The sequence below is a fragment of the Falco punctatus genome (genome assembly GCF_963210335.1).
Source record: "Falco punctatus genome assembly, chromosome: Z".
Lineage (NCBI taxonomy): Eukaryota > Metazoa > Chordata > Aves > Falconiformes > Falconidae > Falco > Falco punctatus.
Window position 1 is genome coordinate 40,424,491 of NC_137586.1, and position 26,629 is coordinate 40,451,119.

The following is a 26,629-nucleotide window of genomic DNA, read 5'->3' on the forward strand; positions in this document are numbered from 1 at the left end:
CCAAGATGTTTTATTTGACTACACATTAATTCTGCCATGGAAAATACAAGCCACTCATGAGATGACAAAATAAAATGTAAAGAAACTGAGATTTCCACCTGCCTTTCTCCCAAGGTTGATGCAGAACTGTTCAAATTATAGAAGACACAATAAAGTTTATTTTGTAAAAATACTGCTGGCAGTTTTCTTTGCCTAACTACTGCAAACCATCAGTCTGACCACTGGTATTATGACCATAATTTGGGAGGAGCTTTTCAAAACAATTCCTTTGTGATGAGGTCTCAGCTAGTGACTAGAGACAGATGAGTGTCACTTCTAACAGTTTAATATTCTGGAACAACCGTAAACACCTCAGTTACATATTTTAGGTTAAATGCTGACTGACAATTTCATGAGGATACAAAAAGGTTGTTAAAAGTCCTTCATGCATTATTTAGTATGTCCTCTTTTAAGAGGCTCGGTAACACCTTCAATATGGTCATTATACCAGATTTTGCTAGATTGCTTTGCTATGTAGTATTTATTTACCCATCTGCTTATAAAACAGCCTGGGACATAACTACAGTTAAACTTTTGAAGCACATATGGGTTACGCTGCCCAGGATGGAGCAATTTTCAAAACCATTTTCCATTCAGTGCTACCAATCCTGGTAACAATGATAATCTGTCTTGTAAACTTTTACAGGTGTGGACTTGAGGAGTGCCCGTACAGTATGCACAACTGCTCAGTGTATAGTGGCCTAAAAATGGCACTTTTGTTTTGTTTTGTTCCTGTAGAGCTACTGTCTTAGCCTTAAGATTTAAAAAGACAAAAATTGTTTCCTGTTTTTTAAGTTCATTCTCAGGAAACAGCCACAATCTATGAAAAATGGTAGCATCTCCTGGAATAAAGCATACAATAAATACTGACGTTGGGTGGACGTCATTCACCAGACTTTTAATAAATGCATTCTGGTGAACATTTGTAATAAACTAAAGACATATTATAGTCCTAAACCCAAGAATCTTAAGAAAACCACACATGAAAGGGTGAGGTCACTCCTCGTTTGTGAAACAACATTTCCACACTGTGGAATCGTATTTTAAGTGATGTTTTCCTATTGACATCACTGGGAGCAAGATCAAGTTCTTTATTCTTAAATTGCAATAATTTGTTCCATACAAGGTATGTAATTACCCACTGGATCCTGCAGAAAGCCCTCCATTTCAAAAGCATCACAACAGTAACTGTTGGTCTCTCAAAGGCCACTGAACCCATAGGCTTTGTACAGTCAAAGGACTGATCTGTTTCAGGGACACTTGTAAACTTGTTCAGCTTTGTCATCTTTTTGTAGCTTTAGCATTACTAATTCTCGACTTGCCGTTTGTGCTGAGTGACATGCTGCCATGAGCAGACTGTATAATTGCACGGGGGTGCAGTGGGGGAGCTTGTGCTTGGGAATGTGGAGTTTCCAGTATTAGCTATAGCAATTGTACTGAAATTGGTCATAGCCCTCTCAGCTTATTTTGTTGTAATATTCTTGATTTAGTTTTAAGCAGCGGGGCAGAAGATATTTTTACTCACAAGTCAAACTTACTTACTTTTCTTTTATCCTAAATTTCCTCTTTCATCTTAAAGGGACATCTTTCACTGTTCGAACTTCACTGACCAAGATTGTGTCAATCTGGATTTATTCAACTACTCATTTTCACCCTACATCAGGTCTCCAAATCCTTTCTACAGTCTAGATAGGACAAATCTCAAGATGCTCTACATTTGTTCTTGTTTTGAATTAAAATATTTCCTAGGTCAGTTCTTCCAGAAGAGATTTTTATGACGTTATCTCAGGCCTTGGAGAAGATAATAGGGGGATCTTTGTGCTCAACTCACACTTCATAAAACATGACAGATGAACAACAAACTAGTTGTTTCAGACTAGGTAACAAAATCTTTCTAGACTTGCATGCTATCTTAGAGGCTAAATTAAAAACATTATCAAATGCAGGCAGTTGTTGCCTGTGTTACTGAAAAATAAAACATGTTTTCTTCTCATGTCTCTTTTTTTTTTCCAGTAACAGGACACAGCCACGGCATTAGTTCCCTTCCGAATCACTGCCCCGATTTCTGGAAGCTGGTTTATTTATTTTCTGGTGGTTAATCAATGTTCCTGGCCTGCAGCCTCGAAAGTATCAATAACCAGTTCTCAGCATTCATCCGGTATGTCCGTGATGAGCAACACCAGATGAGAACAGCTGGTAGAGCAAGAAAAAAAAGTTTCACTTCTTTCATGACACGTTGTTGGGTTGTGCTGCAGACACTGTGTGAGGTAGAAGGGACTTCTCATCCTTAGCACTCTGCATCTCTACAAGTAGATGCAAATTAAAACTTACGCGTATTAAGTTTACCTGCTTTTGGAGGAGAAGAAAGTAGAACGTGCAGTAGGGTACCTCCAGTGTGATGATGGACTAATGGGGAAGCTTGTAAAACAAGGTTCAGAGGGAGCTGGACTGAGAACAGGAGAAAAGAAGATGCCCCCAGACCCCTATGATTTCTGTGTATTTTCTTCGCTACTTGTTTATCCCAGAAAGTATAGCTCTTGCTTAATTAGACAGCCAGACCAGCCAAAACAAAGGAAAAACTGGGACAGCAGCCGAATCTGGTGACTTAAAAGCAAGCTATGTCTCTGTAGCGAATTTACCTGATTCCACCCTTGTGAATATTCTTAGGTTTAAACTATATACTGTGTATCGGTGTAGAAACAAAACTCAGTCTGTCACTTAGACACATATTTATGTTCAATTTCTTAAAGGAGAAAGGCAGTTATAGTGGAGGCTGAGGTGGGGTTTTGTAAGAAGCAACTGTTGTAACTTCCATACAGTGTACAAATACAAAATCCAAAAATAATCTGAGCACCAGAAACAGAAGTGTGGCACGACACAAAGCAGCGGTCAAGATGTTTTCACAAAACAGGGAGCCTGACTTTTTGGTACACAGCTGTATAAGCACGTAAGCCAGGGAACCTTCACCAGCACAGGGAATGGGAGAACAATTCTGATAGTTCCAGGGCGGTTCAATACAAGTATTTTCAGTGTAGCCCAAATTACTTATAACTACCTTAATTCAACTAGATTTTAAATGCCTTGGTTTTGTTTGGCTTAAACAGTTAGAAATGCAAGGCAAAAATGCAAGTAAGCTATTAAGCCAAAATTAATATGTGTGCAAGCTTCTGTCACTTGCCAGGCAAGTTCAATTTCTTTCCATGTAAATACAATGAGCTTCTGCAGGAAAAATAATGAATTATGACAGCTTTTACAGAAATAATTGGATAAGACTAGTAGTAAACTTGTGACAATTGGAACAAATATTTTTTAAAATCTTTCCTGTCCCAGGGCAGATGGGTTGCAGAAACAAACAATGAAAGAGAAAAGCTAACAGAATAACCTAGGGCCACAGGCTGTTAGTGCTACAGCTACATTCACTGGATTGCACTGTCTAGGAGAGAATACTGGCTGCACAGAAATGTATACAGGACACCAATATCCTCAGCTGTCCTTCAGGGTCCTCCTAGATCTCCAGAAATCCACTACTATGGTTCTATCCTCTTTTCAAAGTGAAACAGTTTCTTTGGCTCTCTTTGTAAGAGGGAAGGGTTATTGCCTTTAGACTGAGGGGTCTTGTCAGGTGATGTGGCATTGTAATATCACAGCATTAAGTACCCAGAACAAAAACTGAGCAAAAAAAGGAAGTGTCAGTTAATTAACACAGATATCAAAAGAAGGTATGTAATAGTTCATGCAATGTATCTCCTTGCTTAGCTACTGTGAAAATGCAGGCCACCCAGGTAATGCTTACTAACCCGAAAAATTTTTACAGTTTCCAGTATGTTGTTTCCATAACTGTATATCAAACACCACAGACAGTGGGGTTCACATTTTGCAATATTAATCCTACTATTCAAGACCCTAATGTTCTTATTTTAAAAAGGTATTTCCAGTGACTGTTCTTAAAGAAGTTTCTTTGTTTTAGGGGTGAGAGAAGTAAGGACAGAAGGGCCGTACCACAAAACTGCAGCTTCTTTCAGCCTCTTTGGGTTGCATACCTTACTGTGGGAAGACTGATCAAGGGTTGGTCAGAACAGTACCAAGAAGCTCCTTCCTTTATTTGGCACAAGTGAGAGTTTTTCAGAGGAGGAGACAGAACTAGGATGTCTTCCCTTCTCAGCTTGGTACCTGCCTGGAGAACTGTGTCCTTTATACTATTGACTTTGTCACAGGGATCTACGACTTCATCATATACGCAAGATTGCTTTAGTCATTTACCCATGACTTAGGTGGACAAGCAGGAGACACAAATTTTGCAGCAGCAAAAAGGAATGCTAGAATAACTTAATAGTGAGCATCATCACAGTGATGATGTGAGAACAAAGGTCCAAAGACCCTCATATCAAGCCCTAGGAAGGCAGAGGGATGCTAATGGATGTTTAGGGGAAACAGTACAAGAAACCAAACAACCATAAAGCTGTTCATGACATTGCATTACGTTCAGCTCCCAGGGAGTTTAAGAAATTGCTGAACTGGAGGTCACACCTGTACCACTGTGTTTATGGTCACAGTGAGGTCTATTTTCTGTGAATTTGCCTAATCTCTTTTTAAATGCATGTATACTATTGGCCTCCATAGCATCCTGCAGTAAAGGATTTCAGCATTTAGTCATTCCTGAAAAAGTGTTCCCTTTTGTGTTTTTTTTAAAACATGTAAATACTGAAGTTCCACACTCAGTCACTTGATTTTGCTTTCTCACAGCTGCAACTAAGCTTAGTAAGGGCAGGAAAAAAAAACATTAGAAAGGAAGAAAAGTTGACAGCAGGAATGAAAACCTAAGCAATGCTGCCACAACCACTCTGGTGGAAGTAGGGTGGACTGTTATGATGCCAGCAACCTTTCTGAGGATTTGTTTTTGAACTCTAGGGAGGTATTCAAGCACTACAGTGCTAGGTAACATTGCAAAAACTTGCATGAATGGAAAAAACATGATAAGTTTGCTTTTCAAAACCTGAGGTTCAGAATGGTGAACTAAATATAGCAGAAATGAACAGAACTGATGTAAGTAGATGCACTCAGACCTTCATTTTAACTTTGTTGGGAAGTTGCATAAAAGAAGTATATGTCCATGGTGGCATATATACACACACACACACAATATTAAAATGCAGATTCTAGCTCCACAGTGCGCGTGAGCATCTCCAGTTTACATATGCCATATGTGAACTTTTCTTTCAGTTAGCTCTCACATCTTCCTAACATATATTGGTGTGGAAGATCAGTTTCAGCACATTCAATCAGATCAAAAGCATCTAAATATTTCAGACTCAGATTTTTATATAGCCCCTTAAGAGGCTTATACAACAAAGCATGACTTTATTTTAAAAAGTGTTAGGAGGTATTTTATTATTCCTTCTCACATTTATTCCCTAGGTTCTAGAAAGTACAAAACCAATACTGTATATGCCTAGGATCACAGGTACTTACACTAAATAAAAGAGAGAGTGCCTCAAGTACAGATTAGGAAATCAGGATTTAAAATTTCCCACCTTCTTGCTAGCATTATATTGCATACGTATTTGCAGTATGTACACACAAATAGATACTGATATATACAGACACACACATACATATACACACATATATATGTATACAAACATTTATGACTTGCTTATCTGGATCATGCCCAGCCTTTTCAACGTGGTGTTTCCAAAGTGTCATATTAAAGCCTGTTGGCCAGCTTCACATTTCCTGCTCACTGAACTCAAGCCAAAAATCTGTGCCAGACTGCAGTTAGCTAATTCAAAAACAACTTGCAAAAACCATTACACAAACCAAGAGATGAACATCTGGGTCTTTTTGTTGTCCTGATACAAATAAATATGTTATCAAAATTAAAACATATCAGATGGATTTTATATTGTTTTCAAAGCCTTAGGACTAGTATTAGCAGAAAGATGAAGGACATAGTTAATCAGGTATTTTAGAACCATTGTTTTCTGGCTGCAGAATCCTTACAACCTGCAGGAGCCCCTAGCCAAAGGTGCACGACAACTTCCTCGCTGACTTTATTTGCTGTTAAAGAACTGCCAGGAGAGTGTTTACTGTTTCCACAGGCAATGACCCAATCTACAGGTCACACCCAGTAACCAAGAAGTTGATCTGCCAGACTACTACTGTGTATGCCTACAACTTCTTATCATCCAAGTCTAGACATGATGCACCTTGGAAAACAATACAAAGGCATGTCAGCCACCACATCTATATTATTGGAAAAGTGGTAGCCCTATCTTATTTTGAGACCACCTCATTCCATGAAAAGACTGTTTTTCACTTGCTTATAACCTTGCCAAGATGCAGTGACTTCAGCTCAGACTTTCCATGCTGGGTCCTTGCTTCGGGTTGTTTTGGAAGATTTAAGCCAAAACAGTTCCATCATTTCCAAGAACAAGTCTAGGAAAAAAGGTTTTATTTTGCCCCTATTTAAAATATTCTTTGAAAAGTTTGGGCACTCCTAGGCTTTGGAGTAGGAAAATGAAAAGTGTCAGGATTTGGTCTTTGTGCCAGAACTGTGCTTTCTGTCAAGTCATTAGCTTCTGGAAAACTAAAATTCGTAACATATGGTACAAGCAGGGCAGCAGACCAGGACATGGACAGGATTAGAAGGAAAAAAATGGACTGTCCAGAGCTGAGGAGACAGGAGTAAGATGGGGAATGGGAGGGGGTTGTTGCCTATGGGGCAGGATAGATAAGACAAAGGTGCATCACTAAGGAGGCAAGAGATGTGAGGACAGGTTGGAGAAGACAGGACAAGAAAGGTCAAGCTTCAATGAGCTTGTTTCTCTCACGTTTCTCTATACTCTCTCCCTCCAGAGCCTGAAGTGTAATCTCTGACTTTCTGATTCCCACCACTCCTCGCTGTCAGGCAAAACATGCTCTGATGAACCTTCACCACTGGCCTACACTGAAGTCGGCCATTGAAATGAGTGTTCCTTGTCAGCTGTTTCACTAGGTGCTAGGTAGAGCGACACATCTGTACAGATACCTAACCTAAGTGTTTATACAACGCCACACAGTGCTCCTTCATTTCCTTCTGTTGGCTTAGAAAACAAGAAACAAAGTAAAGCATGAGAGGACTTGTAAAGCATTAAGGTTTAAGAGTTGAGCGTGAGATTGCAAGGAGAAGCCAGAATCAGGTTCACTGTATAATGTCATTCAAGCCTACCTGTGAATGTTACAAATGAGCAACCTGTAACTACACCAGTTTTTCACCCTTGCCTCATGGCAAGCAGACACACACTTAAACTTTGCATCCTTTGCCTTTTGTATGCTGCCTTCTCAGTCATATATATATCTTGATATTCTTTGCCATATTAACATGCTTCAGAACTTCACCCACTGTCTTCCATGTACTATTTATCTAAGGAAAACTTTATCAACTGATTGTGTATATGCATACACAGCCATCATGAAAACCATAAAACTGTTATACAAAGTTCAGCACTTCATAGCTTATGCCTGATACATTACAAAACAGTGGCATCTACTACATATGCAAAACTGCAACTTAATCCCTATTTTAAACTTAATTTAATCTTCCAATGCAGGAGGAAAGACAGTATGAGAGAATAGGTTTAAACCAAGGCTAAGGTAGAACTCCATATGCCCCACCCCCCACCCCCAATACACAGTTATTTGGCTAAGGGGTGTCTGAACTATGATATGATGAACACATGCTGAGCTCTCTAAAGCCCAATAAATCTCAATTTTTGTGATATGTGAGGAATGCTTCCTCAACAGAAACATTCTGCAACTTGTTTCCGTGGGAAAGAAGGCTTTCCCATCGCAAGACCTGAAAGACTCACTGAAGGCTTATGAGAGTTGCCAGAGGCACACAAACCTCCTGCTGCAGAGCACAGGGTTTTTTCCCTCCTGCAGAACTTTGGGCTCAGAGGCAGCGAGGATATTCCCTTGACTTCTTTATTCTCCTGTGTGCTGCTCTCCCCATCTGTTACTGCCTACAGACTGGTAACTACAGACATGTATACAGCTGCATTCACAGAAAGCTTTCCATACCAGGCAAGCTACTTTACAAGTGGTTTAGATATACTAATTTCTAGGAAAACATAAAAATAGTTCTTCATAAATTCATATTGGAAAAGATTTTCCATGTAAATGTGTAATACTAAAAAACCCTGCCACCTCCAGGGCTATAAACAATCTTTTACAGTCATGCTCAGCTGTCATCACTATTCATACAGTATATTATGCTACACAAGCTACTGAACCTTTTTAGAAGGAATAAAGAAATATGTAAACAGGAGATGGCAAAAGTATGTTATAAGTTTGTCCATTTAACCAATACCTTTCCGTGATTTCACAAAAAAAAAAAAAAAAAAAATAGAAAAATACTGTTCTGCAAGTATTTGGCGATGGTACTATGAGACACTTTTCTACCATGCTCTTGCTTGGTGGTAATAAAATTTGGGTTTTTTTTCTATATCTTTCAGTTGAAAGGGAATTAGAAATTCTGTTATGTTTTATGCATGAAAAATATGAACATAAAAATCCCATCAACTTTTTATAGTATGAGATATCAGAGAGAAAATACTAGCCAACAATTAGGACTGAAATTTTCATTAGGCAACTTTTTTTTTGGTGAACTTTTTCTTTTGTAGTGTACTTACTTCAAAGAAAAATGTTGGGTTTTTTTTCCTCAAGAAAAGTTAAACTCAGTAACTGCTGCCATTTGAAAAATGACTTTATAGTGGGGAAAATGCTTAAGATTTAAGAAATACATGATTCACAAGATAAGCCTTCATTCATATGTTCATAGTACCATCACAATGAAAAAAAAGCTGGATTTATCTGTGTCATCATGTAGTGATCCATCTGGTCCTCCTTAGATGACTCATAGTGAAAACCCACTACAGAAATCAGGATAACTGCAGAAGTAGCGCCTACACACATTTGTGTAAAAGTCAGTCTTTGTAAAAAGAGCAGAGATGAGGGATAAAAGCAGCTTGAGGACTTAATCAGGAGGTAATGTGAAATATTATGTTATTCTTATTAACTTGCTGAGATTACAAAGTGACCTCTCCAACTGATGTTGCAAATACTTCAAGTCCATTGCTTTAAATTGCACTGACTTCTGCCTTTGTATTTTAACCCAGTGGTTCAGTTTAGGAAAGTAGGATCAGCTCCACATTTTGACCAGAACTTAACAGTACAGACTTTTTAGATTAATTAAAATCTGGAACTGACTATGGTGATGTGAATTACACAGCAAACAAACAAACATGAATGAGTGAATGCGGAGCCTGCTGAGAAACCAAGACAGAGCCGGCTCTCATTAAAGCTCCTTGGGTGAAATCTCCACTAATACTGTAACTACAGCTGAGGACACCAGGGCAACACTGCCCTATGCCTGGCAAGGGCTCCCACAGGGGCTAGGCTGTGAAGAAATACTCCACTCCCCACTGTACTGCTTGGGGAACTCTATTTCACTTTGCAGGTGTAGCTCACCTAGTTAGGATTAATCCTGGATAACAAAGAACCCTGGAAGGAGAAGGCAAGCAAAATCTCGATTAAGAATCTGGCAGATTTGAAGAGTAGGTTCTTACCTTGCAAGGCATAGGCTTTTTGAAGGAGATTTCAGCTTGAGTCCAAACTCCCTTTGGAGAGTCCAAGACGGACCAGATTTTCTCTTGAACAACATGATTCTCTTCAAAGATATAAACAGCAAGGGTGCCACTCATCTTGAAAAACCCGTATAAGGCATAATAAAAACGCAGACAAAACTGCAAGTTTCCTGGCAGTGTCGGGCCATACAGACGACCAATGTACCCAGGCTGTGAAGTAAACTTTGTGTTTGCCAACAAGTAATAACCTGCAAGACAGCACAATTACTGAGTACTTCTAATAGGCAATTAGCACAGTTGATTTGCTATTAAAGCCGCTTCCGTTATTGCGTTAGACTTTGGTTATAAAAACAGTTTCTATGGGCAGGAAACAGATTATCACACTTTGTTTGAATAGAAATAATTTTTCTAAAAGTGTCTCAGCCTCTTTAAGCTAAACTGGCACATGGCTAAGTTACCATAAATAAATACTTTTCAAATTTACACTGAAAAATTCTCTGGCCTGCTGGCCTCACTGGAAACCTGGATGTTTTAAGGGTACTGCTCTGACACCAAAGAATGAAGTATGGGCTACAAGGACTATTATTCCCTGCACCGAGTATAAAGAAGTGAGACTTAGCACATTTGATTAAGAGCCATGAATACTCTACACAAAGAGATGTGCAAGTTTCAGAACTTATTAGCAGTCCTTTCACTACGTGGCTTCACTACGCAACATTTCACAGTTTTACCTTAAAAATGCCAACTGTCCTAAGCCTGGAAGAGCTAAGAGCCCCTCATTCCTCTATATTAAGAGCAATGCATTAATCTGCTATTATATTTGCTCTATGCTTTTGTGGAATCATCCCTTCAATGACTACAAATCAGTACAGTGAAAATACACTGATGGATAGCCCTGCACGGCTATTCAGCAGGTGACCTTCACCCTCTACATGTGGTTAGGCACAGCCAGAGTCCTAGCTAGGACAGAGTGGTGTACACTGGTTTTTAATGGCAGGGAGTTGCAGTGAGGGAATCTAACCAGTGTGCCAATGACATTATTTAACAGAGCAAACAATGATACAACAGGTTAACCTTTATATTCAATTTGATTCTTCCAGTGAAAAGGAGTTTTGATTTACCAAACCCTGTAGTGTGATCTCCTGCTCTATAGACATTACGCTTCACTTTCACTCTGCTCCACCCTGGGCCATCTTTGTTATCCTGGTAAAAGCTACACAGATCTTCCTCAAAATTGCAGCCTGCCCCAGCAGGATTGAAAGGAGTTCCTAAAAGATAGATGCATATGTTTTGTTAGGAAGAGCACAGTATAATAAACATAGATATTTGAAGCACAACGATGCCAAAGTATACTCTGTTTCATCTTTCTTTGCATTAGAGAAGATGAGCATGTGCAAAGTTGTTACACGTACATAAAGCAAAGTCACAATGATAACAAACTATCAATTTTCCATTGGAAATGGGTGTTATTTTCTTATATTTTTGCTGGAGCTGGGAGGAAACCTGCTTCACTGCCCCTATAAAATAAGAGAAGATTAAGAGAAGATTCCTTCTTCAGGACGTAATGCACATTCAGACCATTTTCATCCTGCTCATTCATTTAAACGATAATCAGTCAAAATGAGCTTGCATGTGCACATGTGTGTGGATAGGTGTCATAATTTCACTTCAGTTTCTAAGGCGATAACTTTCTAACATCAACATTAATATTCTTCTAAAGAGCACTTTTTAAAAAAAACCTTTTGTAGTCATATTTAATGTGTGTGCATATACATGCCCTAAGTAAGGAAGTCAAACAGCTTTTGGTTCATCTATCATCTCGCGGCTACTGACCTCTGGAGCCATGCCTCACATTTTCACACTGCAGAAAAGAAAGCTGCACCATTTATAGTGAAGCTGATTAAAAGCTAAGTCCCCCAGCCCTGCTGGTGGCTCCCTCTTCACTTGCAATATGGCGTTCATGGGTCAGGATTTGCTTCAGTCTGAAAAAGTCCCCCTGGTGAATGGCTCTTCTAAAAGTAAAACATTTCTACTTCTTTAAAAGCTCTATGACCCACTTGTACCAGATGCTGGGGAAACGAGGGGCACAACCCAAAGCCATCACACAATTTTTGGCTACGCTGGGAGTCAGGACCCTGTGAGCATCTCTACAGCAGCATGCATGACCCTTCTGCACAGAAGCTAAGAAGGACTTCCCAGCAAGGGCAGGGACACCGGCAATCAGCTTCAGGAGAAGCAACATTTTTGATTTGGAGAGATGCCATGGAGTGGTCTCTTCAGCCTCAAATAAGCCAGATCTTAGCATGAGGCAGCCTTGGCCTCCTCCCACTGCTTTCCTAGTTAAAGAAAACACAGTTGGAGCACTACCAGGTCCACGCAGCGTTAAACCCACCGTATGATTCACCCTTTGGGGGGCAAGTTTAATACTCTGGTACCTTTCCCCTCCACTTGGCTAACACTGAGACCTTTGTGAACAAAATTTCAGAAAAATAAGAAAAAAACTTGATGTTGTTACATACACTGCTATGACCGAATACAAGAACGATGATCTCTTTGATTTTAACATCTCTGCTCAGACCAGCTGAAGATGGAAATAGGAGGTAAGACTGAAGGATTAACAGCTTTTTTGTATTTCAACAAAATATAAAGCAAATGATTGGCATTCATTTCTCAAACAGCAAAAAAAAACCCCAAACCCAAACCCAAAAAAACACTCAAAAACTTGAAAATCAGAGTTAGTAGGCAAAGCTGTAGCTGAACCTATCAAATTTACTAGTCAGAGTAGATTTTAACTCATGCCATTATAGTATGACTGAATCAGGATTGTGGCAGAAAATACTATAAAATTTATCCCATACCTCAGCACATATAAGCCAACTGAAAAAAAAATAATGGAAAACTGACGAGCACACAGCTCCAATCCATGGCATATTGCAAACATAACTCAGGATTTTTGCAAAACAAAGCAAAAACAGAACAGGCATTGAGGAGTTAATTAAACAACTAGATTTACTCAGCCAAGAGTTGTGGATTAATAACTTATTTGGAATCTACCTCCAATTGATTCTTCAGCAGTGCAGGTAAAGCTAGCAGAGACTCCAGGCAAATAAAAAAGGGCAAAAAAATCTTTTTTTCCCTTGATCACTTCAAAACATTAGCCAAAAATTCAAACCTGTGACTGAAAGAATGGATGGGCTCAGTGGGAAACGACTAATCTGCTTGTGACTACTGCTTGGTGCTACACTAAAACCCAAGCCACCCGTACACAGCTACCGCAGAGGCTGCATTCTCAAACAACGAAGTCCTTCATCCGAAGTGCCTCTACAGCACAGGTCATGTAGATTCAGCTGACTTCTGCTGCTGGGAACACCTAACAAAAACTTGACAGACATGCCACTGTCTGAGATAAATAATACCTCCTGGAAGAGTGAGAACAGGAAGGCAAGGTCTCCTATTTTGGCTCTGAAGAACACCTCAGAGCATGTGGCATGGAGGAAGGTATTTTCTACACTGGCAATAATGAAAAGCCCAGGGCATTTTCTTCCTCATACCTTCCTCACCTGGGGAAATCCCCCTCTCTTTCAGCAACAGGCCTGCAAGTGGTAATTTGTTCAAAAGCTGGGGTGATGCAAATACAGCATTCAGTCCAGTGCTCCAATTGCAGATCCCTGGCGCAAGGTCTTGGCAGAGGAAGCATTAAGGACTAATTTTTGGATCAAAAGAATGACATTAGTGTTTATCTGCTGTTTTGTCACCAGGAGGAAGAGAAGCCCAGTAGCACTGGTCAGTTGAGAAGGTAGCATCTGCACATCACTACCAAATATTGCAAGTACTGACAGGTGGTTCAGAGAGGTCAAAGCAAAGGGGAAAAACACAAAGACGGTAAATAGCAATAAAAACTCATACCTGACTGATTGCTGCAGTAAACTGGAGAGAAAGCGATGTCATCAAGTGCAACATAACCTCCCTTGGCACTATTAAAAGCAACTTCAAATATTACCTGGAAATTATAATAGTTTGTTATTCATCTACCATATACACAACAATAATGTTGGTACACATCTTTGCATTACAGGATTCTGTTTGGATGTCCCAGACAGACTCCAGGGCATCTCAGACAGCATCGCAGGTCTTTGGGACAAATTAAATTATATCACTTATTAGGGTTATAAATCAGAGCTTGACCCTGGCACCAGACCTTTGCTCACTCAAGATCAAGAAGAAATCAAGGGGAACATACCTGTTATGCTGCTTTATGAAGCATGAGTTTTAAAGATGCAGTAAGGCTACTATCATGATAACATACAAAGCCAGTATTCAGGGTAAACAGTCTGTATGGACTAGGACTCCAAAGCTGCTGAATTATTACTGTATCTACAATCTAGCTGTATCAAGGGCTAAAACCAAACTGTGTAGGTTACTCTGCTCTTACAATATTCAGTTTTACTGTTTTTTCTAAACATCCTCAGATACTGAAACCCATGCCTTGGCATCAGCTGGCAGGGAAGATTTCCTTTAAAATATTTAGTTAACAACCAGAAAAGCTATCACTGTGGTTTTCTTACCACAAAAATCAAACAATGTCCTTAGCCATTCCCAAGGGACATATTTTCCTCAAGTAAGTGGAGGATAGTCTATAACACTTGAGGAAGCATCTTAAAATTTCTCTTGATTATCAAAACTCTGAGTTACAGGAAAACATTGAGAAAAGGCTTGAATCACAAGGCAATCCCAGGGACAAAACAAGGATATATGGACAAATGCTTCCGAGTGCGATCCTGTTCAGTGAAAGCAATGCCTGTGATGTCTCACCCAGGGTCGGAAGTCAGACTAGGAGAGCTGGGAAAGAATCCTCAGTGGTCTTCTTTAGTGGGATGAAACAAAGAGGAAGGCTTTCTTGAACGAACTGAAGAAATTATATGTAAGCTTTATAGAATAATGTCTGTGTTGGATTACATAAAGATTCCTCAAACAGAACAAAGGCCCATCTAGCCAAGTGTCTGGTTTCCAACAGAGGTTACCTACAGAAGGAACTGAAGGCAATGACAAGTTTTCAGCTCTTCTTCCATCACATAGCATTCCTGACAGATTCTTTCTTTCCCATTAATCTGTCTAATCAGTTTTTGAACTATCAGAATAATGGTATCCATAGTACGCTGTGGAAGTGAGTTCTACAGTTATGTGATGTAGGAAAAAATCTTCCCTTTGGTTTATTTTACTGTTATCCAGTAATTAAGAATTTCAAACAGCAACTTAAATTATGAACGAAAGGGAACAGTTAATCTTTTCTGTGTCATTCATAATTTTCATGAACCTCTACCATATTCTACTTCAGTCGTTTTTTTCTACAGGTTGAAAACTGTTATTTCATTAATGCTAACTTCTCCACACTATTGATTATACCCATCTCCCTCTTGTAGTTCTAGGATATTCTTTTTTAACTGAGAGGGCTGGAGTTGCATACTCTGCTGAACACAGGGGTACCCTGTCCATTCATCCAGTGGTATGACATCCTCTGTTCTGCTGTTTATTCCAGTATCGTTTCCAACATTCCAAATGGTTTTATGAATGCCCCTAGGAACTGAGAGGATAATTTTCACAAAACTAACCACAGTAATGCCCAGCTCTAAGTAATCATTAATTTATTTCTATCCCTACTGCTAGGACTGTTTTTCCCCTTGTGTGTTACTTTGTATTTATTGAATAAGTACTTCACTTACCATTCGGTATTATGAGACCTTACCAGATCTAATCTCCTTTCCCATACCATTTGAAGTCTGACAATTCAAATGGATGACTTGGTTGCTGACTTTACAAAGTATAAAAGGACTATGTAACATCTGATGAAAATTAGCTTTACCGCTACTAATTTCTAAAAATCTGCAGGTTTATCGTGAATTAACAAGTAACTTTTGTGGAGTTAAAGCAAGTGGAATGAAAGCCAATTTAATAGTAATCCTAGCATTAGAAGTGTATCTATAGGGAGAGTGTGTGTAGGGAGAGTGTGTGTGTATATATACGTTACATATATAATATATATTTTATACATGTAAGTATAGGTGTTATATATAATACATATACACTATTTATTCCAATCTTCTAAGATATTTCTGTATGTATTAGATATAAGAATATATATTTTACCTGTATTAAGATATAATACATGTGTGTATGTATATATATACACATATATTTTTATACATAGATGTGTGTGTATTTTTCTATACATACATATTTATGTTTATTTCAATCTTCTAAGATTTGGGGTTATTTTAGTAAACTCTAGGAAATAAGAAACTCAATTTCTTTCTGATACTCTTGAAATAAATTATATGAACCACAGAGAGCTGGCTTCTGCATCTAAGGACTCCTGTACTATTAGGACTCAAGTTTGGACTCTATCTTGTGAAAGCACAGAAAAACTGAATTGCAGGATTGTATAAGGTAGAGACTAGAGCTCAAATATTTGTTATAATTTTTCTTCTGCAGTGGGAAGCAGGCATTATTTTGTGATACTCCACCTCCTCAAAAATGGATCCCCGAGTCACAGACGTAAGGCCTGAGAGAACACTGACGTTATTTAGTAGGAACTGAAAGACTTCACATTAGTAGGCTTCTACAACCTCCTAAAGTATTCTGTTCAAGCACTTCACCTGGCTTTATCTTTGCTGAAAATCAAGCCGTATGGAAAGTGAGTCCTCCTTGACCTTTATGCAGTGGACAAAGGAAACAACCTATCGCCAGCATCTTTCTAACCCTCTTTCAGACACTGGACAGCCACTGCCATGTTCCTGACTTGGCCTGAGTCGGCACTGATGTCTGATGCAACCTGGAAGTCACAGCTGGACAGTACAGGAATGATTGCTTTACCTCCACAGGGTACGGCGCATTGAAGTCAACTTCTGCTAGTGCCCAGTCCGCACTCAGTGCACTGTCTGTTTTCCAGATCTCTTCATAAAAGCCACTCATGTCTCTCAAGTAAACCGTAAAAACAATGCTATTCTCCTGCTTAAGTTGATAATAAAAAGATAAGCAGCCAGACATTGGGGCCATGGTCTTTGGTGAGATTAGCTGGGCCACTTCCTGAAAATGTTTGACGTAAACAGAGTCCACATACATGTAGTGACCTAAAAGTATAAAAGAAAGTGGGTATAAGGATGCTCTTTAAAGGACACCACTTACAAGAAGTATCAGGAGATGGGCAGGGACTAGACATGTATCTCTATGACCTGGACAACAATGGTTGATTCCTAGGAAATTTTAGTAATTCTAAGAGATTATTTTTTTCTTTTCTCCTTTCCTCCTATGTGTGAAGTTGTTTGGCTAAGATACCATTGGCAAAACAGTCAGTCTTGGCTCTTTCTGAAGTCTTTATTCAAGATCTTTATATTAAAGAAAGTAATAAATTCTCTGAATTTGGGACCCATTCATAAATGGAAAAATGTGTTACAGCTGAGTAAATTCCCCGCCTCCCAACAGCTCAGTATAGTATTTAATCTTCTTCCAAGTGCAATTTTTACTGAGGCAATCCAAGCAAATGAACAAGATTATAAGCCATATGTTTCCTCACATATTTAATTCAGTAGTTCATTCAATGTATCAAATGAATTGGCAAATGCCTTTATTCTGCACATTTCATTGCTTGAATAATTCTGCTCAATCTAGGATTTGGTTTCTAAATGTTTTATCTTTACTGAACAGACTGGTTCTTTGTAAAATCCTTTAAAAAGACTTCTGTGAGATGCTAATAAACAGAAAAGCACTACGGACGAGTAGACTCCCTCCCCTCAACACCCAATATGACCTGCAGGATTTTCAAAGGGTACAGCTTCTCTGGCTTCAATTTTCAGAGAGCTATCTTGATTTAAACAAGACACATTCATGTGCATCGATACACTGTGCATCTGTCATTTTTCTTCTTCTACACTCCTAGAAACAGCACCAAACAGTGTCAGCTGATGAAGGGAAAAATGGCTCCTCACAAGTAGAAAGCTTAGAGGAGAATGAAGTGCCAATCTGACCGGGTACTTCAGCATGGACACTGCAAACTGTGCCGTTAGGTTTATGTCTACACCACTATATTAATTAGCTAATAGTGTTCTCAAACCTGGAGATGTCACTTCTCGGCTCACTCCACTAGAAGGAGGGGAAAGGGCTTGCCTGGCTGTGGTCAGCTCCAGCCTCCCCACTGCCAGGGGACGGGAGACATTTCAGTGGTACTTGCCTAAGAAGTTCTGGTCTTCATTTTTGCTCTGCAGTTTTACCACATTTCGTAGCTTAATTATGATCTCCCTAGCTGACTGTACCTTTGTAACACAACTCTTGCAAAAGGAAGGCTCTTGTGTGACTTTTGGCTTCTTGGGGTCTTCTCATTCAACGGTCAGCAGTGAGGGTTTGGTGTGAAAAAGAAACACTGTGGCTACAAGAAAACAGGTCCCTCCCAGTTGGTGGCATTTCCTGTCACGTCCAGTACTTTGTTTAATAGGCAGAGGCACTGTCTGCTGTTGATGTTACAATGAATTAAACTTCCATCAAAATTTTACCAGCATTTAGGTGCTGTGGGGTAACGCAGAGCTGGACTGACACTCTGTACTCAACTCACACAATTGTGAAATAAATAAAAGGCACAGTGGCATGAGTTAAGGAAAGAGGATCAACCCTGCTTTCCATGATGCAATTGTCTGCACCATCACAAGTGTCACATTGTCTGAGTCACGCAGTGTGCTGCAGCAGCCAGACCTCCTGGCTGTCACCTGCTGCAGTACCTCACGCAACACTACATCAGAGGCTAAGATATCCCCCAGCCCTTCTCTATGACTGTGTAAAATGTTCTCCTCTCAACAAGGTGGCTGGGACAAAAATTTCACACAGAGCAAGTGCTGAAAATCCTTTAAGTCTTTACAGCATTCTGCCTCCAACGGACTGCATCAACAGCACATCTAACTGAAAGAAACAAAAACTCCTAAACTGTGCAATTTCACCCAAGATTCTCCAAACATGTTTCAATTCTGTAGATTTCCTACTCAATTTTCCCAATAACCACTGGAAGGAAAACCCCTGCAAGGTGTACAGAGCAGCAATACAAGATTTTAAAACTGTGGTCCATACCTTTAGACTCCACAGAAAGATTAATTTTACCCCTCTCCATCCAAAATTTTATCCTTATTTTGAGTAATTTTGAAGCCTAGCAAAAGGCATAATAACCTTATTAAAAGCTTACAGGAAACTTCGTGTGAACTTCTGCAAATTCCCCCCATTTTTTTCTAATCCCTTTTTCAACATAGGTCATTCTTACCCCACCCAATGCCAGGAGAAAGGAAAGAACTCACATAATAATTTGCAGTACAAGAGTCATATGTGAATCACAGCCTCAAATTTTCCACTATACTGCTGTTTCACATTTGTTGCTTACCCAGTTCACTGCTAAGTGTGTGGTCTTTGGGCAGGACAGACTGAGAATTGCGAATGTTCCCTCCACCAACAAACCAGTTGACATTGGGGTTCCAGCGGTTCACAAAGCCACAAAGATGATTTTCTTCAAAATCGCATTCTGCAATTGCAGACATCACCAGCTGAGTGCACACATTTTCATTACAGAAACTGGAATAGAGGCTATTCCTAAGCGCTGGCCTTATTTTACACATGTCAGTGCAGATACTACCTATATTTATAGAACTGGACACGGCACTTGACAACTTATCATACATGGAAACAAACTTAGCCACAATTTTTGATCAATTTTTGATAAAATTTTCATTTCCATCCTGTTCAGTCTGACTTATCTTTTTCTTTATTTGGCAATACAGGACTTCTGTAATTTAGAACAAAATAAAATTTAAAATACACCACTTCATAGAACTGAACAGTCTGAGCAGAACTTCCACTTGTAAATCAGGGATGGCCAGAAGCAAAGCAGAACCAGTATTTCATGGAAGTAATTAGACTGCTTTGTTTCCTGCACAGAGCCAAAGAATTGGGACAATTCAGTTGGGCTCCACAAGAGCTCCCCAGAAATGCAAAGGTCTCCCAGCCTTCTAGCCACTTAAATTTTTGAACTTTATTAGCATTTTTTTTTTTTGGCAAATGTCATGAGGAAATAGCAGTAAGAGTAAGTGTCAACAGAGTTTTGACTGCAGCCTGCAAGATGCCACTGAAAGGAAACATGAGCAGGCAGTCAGCAGAAAGAATGTTGCAGCTGTTATGTTGTAGTATTTGCAGCAATCTAGTTTTATGAAAATATAACACTTGTTCCTGCTTGAACAATAAATAGCTTTAGAATGAATTATTGGATGTGAAATGTCTATATATATCGCAGAGATGGGTGAATAAAAACACATATTAAGTGTGTGCAACCTTAGCTTCAAAAATACCTATATCAAGTATGGCAGCCAATTTTTCATTAATTAAAAAGCCATTGTCTTTCTTCTAAACCCAAACCTTTAATTCAGTTTTAAAACTGCTGACATGGCAATCTTTTCTATGCAGAGAATATGGGAGCTTAGCAGACCGTACTTACCAATACAATATCCAGGAGTTATTTTGATTTCAAAAACTGCTATACTGGCAGATCTATCTTGTCCCATTTCACCTTCCAGTACAATCTGCACAATATAAACCAAACTGTAAATTTTAGGGTTTCGGTATTGCCATTATCACCCTGGATATTAAAACAGGATAGACAGGAAAAGAAATTAAATATACACGGGGGGCTCACTGCCCTTACAGTCAGGAGAGGTGCTTTTGCTGGAAGAGCTTGGCAGAAGGCATTAAAGACAGAGTCAATGCTCTTCTTGAGGACAGAAGGCACACTGAAGGACAGTGAGACAAGGCCACAAGATTCCACACTTCACATAACAGTGCAGGATTCCAGATTCCTCAGCTGTGACTATGCAAAGTGTTATTGCGAGAGATGCAATGTGACAGGTTTTGGGTAGAAATACTCTCCTCTCAGCTTCTGACTCCTTCCAGAAGGGCACAGAGGACAGGAACAAGTGAGTGCAGCTGCATACCCAAGACCTGGGAGGTGCCGTATCTGCTGCAGGATGCCAGCAGCTCCGACGGGCTGCTGCGAGGTGAGGCATCCTCACTGCATGGCTCAACTGGCTGTGCTTCCCCGTGAGCTGCACCATGTGTTCACCAGGAAGGGCACAGACTGCTTGACTTAAGCCACCCCTGATTTTAGGGACAAAGACATTGACTGACTCACAAGCTGCCAGCCCAGGGTGTGAAAGCCAAGGAACAGGAGGACCCTGAGTGGGAACACTGAAAAGCAGTCTGTACATGCCAACACATGCACCAAAAAGCCTGCGGCACCTTCTAAAATCAAGGGCTTACCTTGTACTTCTTTGTGCTGTTCGTTAAATCTAAGCTCGCTATAAGCCAGCTGTCTGAGGGCTTCCTGGCTGACCACAGCAAACGATCAAAGCTCTCTCCTTCCTGCCTCAAGTACAAGTTGAGCCTGGCAGGATTGGGTGAAGCCTCTGCAGTTGTCGCTATCTGATAAATCAGCCTGACACAGCTCCACTCCTCCGAGTACAGCTCAGGGCTGGACAGCACTGCTTTCTCACCCTCGTAAGACGTATCCACAGAAATGTAATGTCCTGGGAACAGACACACATCAGAATAATATACATCAGAGGCTTTGCTTTTATAAATAAGACAAAAGTACTTATTTATAAAGAATGGTTGGTTGGGGGCTAGGTCAGGAGACTGAGACAGACACCACTCATTGTGTTAAGCAAGTCATTTAACCTTTTGATATCCCACTGTACCCACACAAATGTCACTTACTGTGTCTCACAGCACTTTTAATCACAATTTTAAAATTACTGGAAATCTTCAGTGAGTGCAAGTTACATCAGTTTAAAGCAGATTATTAAGTAAGTATGGCCCTCCAGAACGGGTAGTTGTAGACAGACAATTTGATTGACAAGATAATTCACACAGGCAGGAATATGCTGCACAAATATTTAGTCGTTTTACAGATCAAAACTCTTTAGCTTCATTTTTATAGTTTAGATTTTAAAACAACACATAAGAAACATGTTGCAGCCAAAAACTTCTAAAGCATTTCTGGTTTGAAGAAGAAAACACAGTTAAGACATTCTTAACTAGTAAAACTCAAATCTACAAAACTTCTGATTCAAAAAAGTGCTAAATGTAAAGCTATATTTAAACACATCAGCAGTCTCAATGGGATTATTTGAAATTACTAAATTTGAACTTGAAATATGTGGATGGATATTTTAGAAGCAGAGCCTAAAACATAACCTTCTCTATAAAAACAAAAGAAAAGGATGTGATGACAAGCTAAAAATGCATGAGGAGGCAAAAAAAAAAAAAAAAAAAAGTAAAAGAAACAACACATAGAGAAAGGAGGCAACAGTAAAGAAATCACAGTGAAACAGAAGCCTGGTCCTGCAGACTTTACTAACACATCAAAACCAAGATCAGGAGATTAAAACGGGATACAGGAGTCACAGAAACCTGCAATGCAATGCCAGAAACAAGTGAAACACAGAGAGAAAGGAAATTGAAAAAAACAAAAACAAAACCCAAAACAACAAAAAAAGAAACCAACCAAACCAAAACCCACAAAAAACCAAACCCAACCAAAACAAAGCTACAAAACAAGCTAAACCATCCATGTTTGAAACATTTTCCCATAGGCAATCTGAAAATGATCCTTCTAACTTAGTGGCAATGTATATCAGACAAATCTTACTCCTGATAATAAACCGCACCAGCCAAGCTGCAAGCAAGAGATGTAAGCGCTGTCAGGGACTGTGTCAAGTCAGTCCTTCAGCCAGCAGCACATTAGTAATACTCATCCTCTTTAGACTCCTCAGAGCATATATTTCTTCTTTTTTAATCTCGGTTCACTTGACCACAGAGCTTGTCTCAGTTTCCACACATAGGTAAGCACTTGCTTTACTTTAACACATCAGCAGCTGGACTGATGTTAAAGATATTGCTTGTTTGCACACCCTCCCCTCCCAAATCCTGCCTGAAACCTCCAACTCTACCAAGCCACCCTGGGGTTGCTTCCTAGGAGCTCCCCTAATGCCTGTTAAAGAGTATTCTCTCTGACACATCATTTGCATGGATAGTCACCACCTCCCCAAGGCAAAGAACTGGTACAGATTTGGTCTATGAGGTTCCCAAAGTCCTTTCCCATACACCCCCAGAAAGATGCCAGGAGCAAGCAGGAGCTCTGACAACATCCAGTTCCCTGGGCAATGCATGTTACAGCATCCCCCTGCATCTGCTCCCTCACTCACCTGCAGACACTCTGCACAGCAACCCATTTGTACTGTACATTTTTCTTTAACAGATGCAAGATAAATGATTGCTACTTATTCAGGGGGTAGACGCAGCCTTAAGCAGTATAAAGGGCTGTGTAAATATAGAAAAGCTGCATTTTCTTTCCCTTTTTAGGGAATGGAATTTCTTTTTTTTTTTCCCCCTCTTACCATAATTTCTCTTTATATCTACTGTGTCTGGTTTTAGTCTCTTGGAGGAATATACAAAATCACTGGTTAAGTACGGGTAACTTGTTACTGCAGCAGCATATGAAAGTAAAATAAGCACAGGAATAAATATTTAAAAATAGGCAGCTAATGTGCCTGCCAAATACTTAAATCTGCCACTACATAAAATGTGAGAGTGTAGAACATCCACTGGCATACAGATACCCAGTTAGTTCACAAGAGTTAGCATGCACAGCATTTTTTTGTTGGCATGCACTAGTGCAAGGTACATGTTTCTTTACACGCATGGAGGATAGAGGGGAATCACCAAGGCTTTATCAGAAGTCAAATGTTCCTCACACATTTGATTCTAATTGATATAAGTGGCAATATCCAGTTCAGATGGAGAATCTGTGTTTTTAGGCTAGGCTGCATTTGGATCATTTTGCTTACCAAGAAACCTACAATTCAGAATCCATGCCTGGCAATTTCAGTTTAGTTTTAAGCCTATTTTTGTCTGCACTTCATGACAAACCCCATAGGAAACAAAGCCTTATAATACTCATCTTCCCTCCCCTCCTTCCCCCAAAAATACATGAGTGTCAACATAGGAAAACACACTCATATGGAGACCTCAAATTACCAGCTATGAGGCCTAAATGGCTGCCTGGCTTTAGGACTTAATTATAAGTAGACTAAGATTCTTCCACAAAAAATAGTTATTTAAAAGAGAAAGAAAACCTCTTAGAGTTTCCAGTTGAGATTATTATGTTACTATAAACTTGACTCTGTGTTCTCTGTTTGCCGTACACTTGCTCTCACTTGGTCTGATTCCTCACTGTCAGGAGAACAAAGATCACAAACTCCCTTTTTAATTGGGGTGGGGGGTGCTGCCTTTTTTAAAAAAGATTATTTCGACCTATTCATTTAGTCTCCAAAACCAAAGTGTTCTCACGCCCAACCTGCTAAACATTGTAGCATCTTCTGGAAGTTGAAATGTGTGATTGGCTCCACTGAAATCAATGGGAGCACTGATAGAGCGCTTTCTGTGTAAGTATCAAGCACAGAAAATGCTAATGTTAGAATTCTTCCAAATGAATGCTGGCATTTACTAAATGCCCTTTGTACTAAACTGTATTTCAGTAAAAGCAATGACATGTGCCACCGCTGCAGAAAGGAAGGTCTCACAATGCAGACCTCAAGGGCTGACACAGAGCAATTGTAAGAGCAAATCAAGGCAAAGAGAGGGTTCCTTGGAGTAAAACAGCAGACAACTTTCCACACTTCTTTGTGGGAGTAACAGAAGGATATTTAGCACTCTATGGAGAATTTGATGAATGCACAGTGCTGTAGCCTGAAATCTCTCATTAAAAATGTAACATGCAGCTTCATTTTGCAGCATGCCACATGATTTTTTTTTCTGCAAAATCCTCCTCCTCCAAATGTGAAAGGCACTTAATTCACAGCAGTCATTCAGGAGTTATCAAGAGAGGACTACTCTTCAAAATCACAGGAAAGCAAAAGAGAGGTAGTCACAAAATGCTATTAAAAGCCTGTTGACACAGAAACACAAGCATACAATTCTGGCAATTATTTGCTCAGGAGGTAGATGCAGCCCTAAGCAGTATAAGGGGCTGTGCAAATACAGTAAAGCTGCACTTCCTATTTTTTAGGGGCATGGGGTTTTGCTGTTGTGGTGAAGACACCATACAAGCTTCTTCGAAGTTGACAGAAGCCAGGGACCGCTACCTACCTTTGCTTGCTAACAGCTAGCAGTTCCCTGGTGAAGACAAACAACTATAGCCAGGAGAAGAGATGGGAGAAAGGAGACTCTCAGAGGTCCCCCACCACTCACTCACTGCGCAGGCTGGCCAGTAAACACACTTTTTACTCACATTCCTATAATGACTTTTTACCTACTGTGTAACTTCACTGTCTTCTCCTTGACAGCTGAGCCAAACTTTACAGGACCAATGGTGTTATTTTTACATTCCTCCATGTCTAAGCAAAATGTTGAGCCCTGGGGGGATTAGGACACAGTGTTTCAAACTTCTCCCTCCTCAGTGCAACTATGCATTGTGGCAGTAAGACTCACAAAACGAGACCTTTAAAATGCCTCTGTATGCATGTCTCTCATTCTGCTGCTCTAATAAGCAGTTCTGTACAGTCTCTCTCTCAATTCCAGCTGGTGATACATTAAGTCTATGAGTCATTCACCCAAATTTTCCAGATCTAGATTTATATTTTTTTATTTACTTACCAGACAGGCATCAATACATCAGTCAGCAGCGATTATATCAATGGCTTAGTGGAAGGGGGGTTGCGACCAGCAATACTACTTTTCCCAAAAAACAGTGCAGAAAATAAACTGATTGCTTTCTCTGTAAATAACACAAACAAGACAAAATGCCATGCACTGGCCAATAAACCAAACCAAATTCCATTGACAAAAAGAAAAAAAAAAAAAACAACGGGGTTAACTAAAATTACCAGTTAGCTTTTCGATTATATATTTCCTCTGCAAAACTTTGGAAGGCTAACCACAGACATGTCAGACCCTTCATGGAGTTTGTATCTGATGCAGCTGTTCGCTTAGTTCAGCAAGAGTGTGGCTTTACATATATAAGTAGTGAGCTCCAAGAGAAATAGTATTAAGGAAATATGAAGCAGGAAAAGTTTGGGAATTTCCATTTGATCAAGCACTCATTTATGCAGAAAATTTGAAAAAAAATGTCTTAATGTTGCCAGTCACATTTGGATTTTCTCTGTACTTCCCATAGAGAAACAGGAAAGAATATTACCAGAGTTTCTTAGGACAAAAAATGATCTACTGATACCTTCTTTGGAATCTCAGTGTCTGGATTTTGGGCTGTGGCTGTAGTGTGGCGTTTTTTAAATATTCTACTGTCAAAAAAGAAAAAAGCAACAAAGCAGTTCATTCTTTAGGACCTATTAAGCCTTCTTACAACTCCAGGAAACCTTAATTAAAAATAGTAACGATATAGCCACAGAGACATCATTTTGCAAATTAAGTTTGCACATGGAAGCTGTCCCTGGATACAGATGAGGTTTAGATGAAGGTTCAGAGTTTGACCTAAGAACACTGACATTCTACAAGCTACTTCATATGAGATTTTGGGTGAACCTAGGAGAAGGCTTGTGGCACCAGACAGGAAAGCTTCAGGTTCAACACTTTTCACTCAATTTCTTTTCAGTAGAAAGCAAAATTTTCAACTAAAGTGGACATTCTTTGCTGACAATTTGTCTTGAAAAACAGGACTGTATGTATCAATGTTAAATTTGTCCTGTCTATGAAAAGTTGAGGTTTTCTAAAGAAAATTCTTACTCTGATCAGGAACAGTCCCTTTTGGTAATGCTTTTTCGAAGGAGGACAAAGAGCTGGAGGGTGAGGTGGGCTTTTTTCTAATTTTTTTAGGCAGTGTCTTGAGGAAGCAAAAAACTGCGTGAGCAAAAGACTTTTCAGTTGGAGGGAAAGAT

At 39.6% G+C, this 26,629-nt stretch overlaps 2 protein-coding genes across 7 annotated transcripts in view; one reads left to right on the top strand and one right to left on the bottom strand.

Moving 5' to 3' along the window:
- LOC308056387 (uncharacterized protein) overlaps positions 1 to 16,419 on the top strand; it is a gene marked incomplete at its 5' end in the record, with an annotated part of 29,672 nt that extends 13,253 nt beyond the window's left edge. Inside the window, 2 exons of one of the 4 annotated variants that reach the window (XR_013924807.1) lie at positions 1,619 to 2,197; positions 4,007 to 9,608. Coding sequence is in view for 3 of the 4 variants with exons in the window: in XM_080371710.1 (XP_080227836.1) it covers positions 1,619 to 1,817 (199 nt within the window). Of the gene's footprint in view, positions 1 to 1,618; positions 9,609 to 16,151 lie in introns of those variants that run through there. The other 3 variants (XM_080371711.1, XM_080371712.1, XM_080371710.1) reach the window with 3 other exon arrangements.
- Positions 1 to 26,629, bottom strand: part of MAMDC2 (MAM domain containing 2) — a 66,040-nt gene that overhangs the window by 8,696 nt on the left and 30,715 nt on the right. For all 3 annotated transcript variants that reach the window (XM_080371690.1, XM_080371689.1, XM_080371691.1), the window contains 7 exons: positions 20,997 to 21,262; positions 20,179 to 20,263; positions 19,075 to 19,212; positions 16,533 to 16,789; positions 13,569 to 13,662; positions 10,784 to 10,930; positions 9,645 to 9,910 (listed from right to left, as the gene is read on the bottom strand). In XM_080371690.1, coding sequence (XP_080227816.1) covers positions 9,645 to 9,910; positions 10,784 to 10,930; positions 13,569 to 13,662; positions 16,533 to 16,789; positions 19,075 to 19,212; positions 20,179 to 20,263; positions 20,997 to 21,262 — 1,253 coding nt within the window. The remainder of the gene's footprint in view (positions 1 to 9,644; positions 9,911 to 10,783; positions 10,931 to 13,568; positions 13,663 to 16,532; positions 16,790 to 19,074; positions 19,213 to 20,178; positions 20,264 to 20,996; positions 21,263 to 26,629) is intronic.